Source organism: Colobus angolensis, unplaced genomic scaffold (assembly GCF_000951035.1).
Source record: "Colobus angolensis palliatus isolate OR3802 unplaced genomic scaffold, Cang.pa_1.0 Scaffold13, whole genome shotgun sequence".
Taxonomy (NCBI): domain Eukaryota; kingdom Metazoa; phylum Chordata; class Mammalia; order Primates; family Cercopithecidae; genus Colobus; species Colobus angolensis.
Window position 1 is genome coordinate 23,623,484 of NW_012114252.1, and position 6,161 is coordinate 23,629,644.

General features: G+C 53.4%; 1 protein-coding gene across 1 annotated transcript in view; it reads right to left on the minus strand.

Moving 5' to 3' along the window:
• Positions 1 to 573: 573 nt before the first annotated feature.
• The window catches only part of GRTP1 (growth hormone regulated TBC protein 1), a 46,681-nt gene continuing 41,093 nt past the window's right edge, over positions 574 to 6,161 (minus strand). Inside the window, 3 exon segments of the mRNA XM_011933954.1 lie at positions 574 to 961; positions 2,621 to 2,806; positions 2,880 to 3,052. Coding sequence (XP_011789344.1) covers positions 872 to 961; positions 2,621 to 2,806; positions 2,880 to 3,052 — 449 coding nt within the window. The 3' untranslated portion in view covers positions 574 to 871.

Sequence of the window (6,161 nt, forward strand, 5' to 3'; positions counted from 1 at the left end):
CAGTTGTCTGGTTCATTCATGTAAAATAATTTTTAAATCATTAAAAGAATTATCTTTCATACATAGATTTCAGGGTATAATATGCAGCCATAAAAGGGAATGAGATCATGTCCTTTGAAGGGACATGGATGGAGATGGAGACCCTTATCCTCAGCAAACTAACACAGGAACAGAAAACCAAACACCACTTGTTCTCAAGAGTGGGAGCTTCTGATGAGAACACATGACACAAGGAGGGGAACACCACACACTGGGGCCTGTTGGGTTGGGGGCAGGGAGAGCATCAGGAAGAATAGCTAAGGGATGCTGGCTTCATAGGTGACAGGATGAGCTGTGCAGCAAATCACCATGGCACACATTGACCTATGCAGCAAACCTGTACACCCTCCACCTGTACCCAGAACTTAAAAGTTGAAGGGAAAAAAATGACCTTTCTAAAGAGAAATCACCTACTACGTGCAGAAGCCTCACATAAACTGAGCGCTGTGCCACAGAAAGGAATGGAATATTTACACTGCCGTTGGTAAGGCCTCAGTGACCACTGCGTTCATTTCCAGTCAGCTGAGAAACTGATCACAAACTCACAAGTGTTGGCATACATTATTAGATACAAACCCACATCTCACATTTTATATATTATTGGTATCTCAGGTAAAAAGTTTTCTTTAAAAAGTATGACTTCATAACTAATCAAAAGCTGGTAGAATGACCTGATTTTAAACTGCTCTTTTAAAAAATTCACAGCTAAAGTGTAGTGATGTCAAGTGTTTACAACACTAAAAAGGAAAGCAGTGAAAGCTGGTCCAGTGTCAACTCTGGAAAGGAGAATCGCCGTCTATGCGGAGACAAGCAACGCAGGAGACAGGCACGCTCACCCCTGTGCCAGCAGCCGGGCCCTGCAGCTCTCACGCAGCTTGGCGACGGTAGCCATGGATAAGCTTCCAGGTTCTGAAAATATTTTCTGAAAGGCAAACACTTAGTTTAAAAACAAACCCAACAACACATTTCTACCTTAGCTCTCCCAGACTGTGGCAGACAGATGGGCGGGCCTCGTGTGAGGTGAGGGAGGAGCCGCCCACCTCCTGGGGTTCTGGGGTGACCCACAGATTGTCACCATCCCACTCCTGCCCTGGGGCCTAGGACCGTAGCTCTGCTGCTCAAAAATGTTAAATGAATCAAGCAGTTGAAGAAAAGACCATCTGCTTCCTTTAGACTTTTTTTTTTTTTGAGACAGAGTCTCGCTCTGTCGCCCGGGCTGGAGTGCAGTGGCCGGATCTCAGCTCACTGCAAGCTCCGCCTCCCGGGTTTACGCCATTCTCCTGCCTCAGCCTCCCGAGTAGCTGGGACTACAGGCGCCCGCCACCTCGCCCGGCTAATTTTTGTATTTTTAGTAGAGACGGGGTTTCACCATGTTAGCCAGGATGGTCTCGATCTCCTGACCTCGTGATCCGCCCGTCTCGGCCTCCCAAAGTGCTGGGATTACAGGCTTGAGCCACCGCGCCCGGCCGAGACGGAGTCTTACTCTGTCGCCCAGGCTGGAGTGCAGTGGCGCGATCTCAGCTCACTGCAACCTCCGCCTCCCAGGTTCAAGTGATTCTCTCTGCCTCAGCCTCCCGAGTAGCTGGGACTACAGGCGCCCGCCACCTCGCCCGGCTAGTTTTTTGTATTTTTTAGTAGAGACGGGGTTTCACCATGTTAGCCAGGATGGTCTCGATCTCCTGACCTCGTGATCCGCCCGTCTCGGCCTCCCAAAGTGCTGGGATTACAGGCTTGAGCCACCGCGCCCGGCCGAGACGGAGTCTTACTCTGTCGCCCAGGCTGGAGTGCAGTGGCGCGATCTCAGCTCACTGCAACCTCCGCCTCCCAGGTTCAAGTGATTCTCATGCCTCAGCCTCCCAAGTAACTGGGACTACACAGGCGTGAGCCACCGCACACGGCTAATTTTTGTATTTTTTAGTAGAGACCGGGTTTCATTGTGTTGGCCAGGCTGGTCTTGAACTCGTGACCTCAGGTGACCCACATGCCTTGGCCTCCCAAGGTGCTAGGATTACAGGCATGAGCCACCGTGCCCAGCCAACATGGTCTTCTCTTTGATGAAGCCCTGGCTGCTGAAACACCGCCCACGTTTGCCATGCTGCACCCAGAGTGGCCCTGAGCCTCCGCTCCCTCTCAGGAAGCTACTGACGCTGCATCCTGGGCCTGAGCCTCTCCTAGCGTCTTGGTCTCCTCAGAAGGCCTGTCAAGTGCAGCTCCCACGACCCCCTCATCAGGGCCTGAGTCTATATGGCCTGCGCCAGGCCCAGGACCCCGTGGAGAGGCCGGGCCTCAGGAAGCCACACTTCTGACACCACACACAACAGATGAGTACAGCCCTTAGGACCAGGAGCAGCGTCCCCAGTGCCAGGGCCGAGAAGACAGGGCTGCCATAGACAGGAAAGCCCTGGGAGGCCAGGCTCAGGGGGCAGATGCAGGACAGAGCTGGAGGCTCGTCCTGTGCCCTGTGCTCACTGGTGCCCGTCCTGTGCACCCTCTGGGTGGTCAGAGGAGCCCCCGGGCTGCAGGTGAGGTGGGGACCCCTGGGAGAGGGGATGGAGCCACGTGTAGCCCTACAGACACTCACCTGCATAAACGTGTGACACTCCATCACGAAACTGCCTTTGGTTATCTGCTTAAACTTTTCGCAAATGTCTGGAATGCTGGTGGCTTCCAAAATAAACTCCTGGTGCTGCTTAATTAAGGTCAGGGCCACCCGGAAGATAATCTTCGAGCCCTCGTTAAACAAACAGTCCCAGATCCGAAGCACTGTCTGCAGAGACACAGGAACCTGGCGTCACTCCCTGGGGGCCACACCTGCCCTGGGACCCGAGTGAGGCGCTCACCTCCACGGGCAGGACGTCCACAAACAGGCAGATGAACCAGCGGGACACCACCAGCGTCCACAGCACGCCCAGCCGCTCCATCAGGGCCCCCACGGCCGGCAGCTTCGCCCGCACCAGCTCCCCAAGGACCTCCTGGTCGGTCTTCAGGCCCAGCATGGCCGGGCTGTAGTAATCTGCCAAGCAGCGGGGAAAAGAGACCCTGAGACACTCCTGTCACCTCCACAAGCCCCATTCCCCTCAGAGCCAGACGAAGATAACAGGGCCACCCTGGGAGGACCCCTCCCAGGAGGGAAGGACAAAGTTGGAGAGGAAGAGTCAGGCTGAGGCCTGCAGACACAGGGCTCATGGGGAGTGACCCCCACAGCCAGGCCTTTCAGGACGTCCCTGAGGCTGGAGGGATAGGCTGGATGCCGCCTGGCTGGGCATCAGTTAAAATCTGCAGGTGGAAAACAGGGTCCCAAGGAGGTGCTGGCATCCCCGTGTTCCTAGCAGAACTATTTACAACAGCCAAGAGATGGAGGCAACCACGTGTCCGTCGGCAAACAAGTGGACAGGCAACATGTGAATGTCCACACGATGCAGTATTATTCAGCCTTAGACAGGGAGGGAGTCAGGCCACAGCAGCGGGAGGGAGGGAGTGATGGGACCGAGATTCAGTCTAGGAAGATGAAACAGCTCTGGAAAGGGCAGCAGCAATGGATACACAGTGAGGTGAGCGGCCCTTGTGCCACTCATGGGAAAAACGTGGGTAAGATGGTACATTCTATGTTCTATTTTACCACAATAGAAATAAAACGTACTCAGATAAATACTTCCAACAGCGTGCCCTTCTTTCGAATGGACATTTGTCTTGCCAAAGCACTTTTGTGTTTCCTATGTAATTTTTAAACTTGTTCATGTAATGAGTTACAGGAAATTTTATTTTTTTGAGACAGAGTCTCGCTCTGTCACCCAGGCTGGAGTATAGTAGTGCCATCTTGGCTCACTGCAACCTCTCTGCCTCCTAAGTTCAAGCAATTCTCCTACCTTAGCCTCCTGAGTAGCTGCGACTGCAGGTGCTTGCCACCACACCTGGCTAGTTTTTGTATTTTCAGTAGAGACAAAGTTTCACCATATTGGCCAGGCTGGTCTCGAACTCCTGACCTCATGATCTGCCTGCCTCAGCCTCCCAAAGTGCTGGGATTACAGGTGTGAGCCACTGTGCCCGGCCTGTTCTTGTTAATATCTTGGTTAAAACAGAGCCATCACAAATGCCAACGCAACATCACGCTCCTGTCACTGCTCTTCAGAGTAAGCACACAGTGAAGTCGGTTTAATAGTAAACACTAATGCCTCTGAAGGTGATTTAACCAGAGCCAATTCAGTGAGCAAGCACCAGGGATTAAAAACGCCTCCCTTCCATATCCTTGTTCTGCATCTGCCTCTGGGGTTCTGAGCGCTCTCCTCTTCTTTCACCTTCTTACCTGAGCACACCCCGCTCCAGCTGGGGACAGAGGAGCGAGGTACCATCAGTACCCACCCTGGTTCTGCAGGTGGCCCCAGTCCCACAGGTGGTGTGGCAGGGGGCCTTGAGCACTGGGCAGCAGGGGGTCTGCAGAGATGCACAGCCTGACCTTGGCCCCAGATACAGAGAAGCTTAGAGCAGCTTCCAAAAATAGAGGTGCTGAACTCATTCCCTAAACTCCACCAGGCTGAGCCGGCCACCAAGGGGAGGATTAAATTAAAGCCGCAGCTGCTTTCCTTTCCTTGAACGTCAAGGGCAAGGGGGTTCCTCCCAGGCCCCACCGGCTCAGTGGCTGCTCCCTGCAGAAGGGGTTCATCCCTCAGGCTGAGGCGCAGGCCCTGATGTTCCCAACCTGGTCTTGCCCCCGTCCCCCCAAGGCTCCTTGTCCCTGTCCTTCTAGGGACATCCACACCTCTGCAAACCACGCAACACTGTGCATTCGTCACCGAGGCTCTGGGACGGCACCTGCTGGGCCAGGACGGGGCGGGGCACAGCTCTGACACTCCCCTACACACCCCTCAGTGTCTGCAGTCAGACATGGGCCAGGGCCACACAATGACGGTGACCACAGGCGTCTGCACGTGGCCGTGGCTTCCTCCTCTACTTGATTTCCACTCTGCAGATCGTCCTCCGTGAGCAGGTGTGAGTCCCAAGACCACACTCTCACACGCACTCACAGGCCAGTTCTCCACACTGGTGCTTCCAATTAGAACATAAAAGGTGTGAGTTGAAGACTCAGACAATTTATTTTTTTGAGACAGGGTCTCACTCTGTTGCCCAAGCTGGAGTGCAGTGGTGCTATCACAGCTCACTGCAGCCTCAACCTCCTGGGTTCAAGTGATCCCCCTGCCTCAGCCTCCTGAGTAGCTGGGACCACAGGTGTGCGCCACCACAGCCAGCTAATTTTTTTAATTTTTTGTAGAGACGAGGTTTCACCATGTTGCCCAGGCTGGTCTGGAAGTCCTGGGCTGCCAAAACATTAAATGGTTTGTGCAGCCTTCTATGAAGGGAGTTTCCATTCCCGGGGTGTCTCCCTCTCCCTTTCCCTACCAGGAAAGATACCCCTGAAATCCGAATCTCAAACCTCACAAAGCAGCCTGTGGACTAAACTTTCCCGGTTCCCTTCCCTGTCCAGAAGCCTGAAGGTAACAGGCTGCCCAGGATGGTGAACATGCCCAGGCTCCAGCCATGCTTTGTGTCCCCCGATCCGGGTGCTCTCCAGGGTGTGCGTGACGCTCGTGTTAATAAACATCTTTTTCTCACTCATTATTCAGTCTTCGGCCAGTCCCATGTACAGAGCCCAGCTGGGGGACCTAAGGTAACAGGGGAAGACATTTCTTCTTCCCCGACCACCGACAGTTAAGGAAGGTATAATCCACGCATAACACACTCTGCAGTGTCACGGAGACATTGGGAGAGAGCTAAAAAATTACTGCATTGGCCGGGCGCAGTGGCTCACACCTGTAATCGTAGCACTTTGGGAGGCCAAGGCGGGCAGATCACCTGAGGTCAGAAGTTTGAGACCAGCCTGGCCAACATGGTGAAACCCCGTCTCTACTAAAAATACAAAAATTAGCTGGACATGGTGGTCAGTACCTGCAATCCCAGCTACTCAGGAAGTTCAGCAGGAGAATTGCTTGAACTCGGGAGATGAAGGTTGCAGTAAGCCGAGATCGTGCCACTGCACTCCAGCCTGGGCGACAGAGTGAAACTCCATCTCAAAAATAAATACATAAATAAAAATAAATTACTGCAAGATATGTGGAAATTCCCACCAC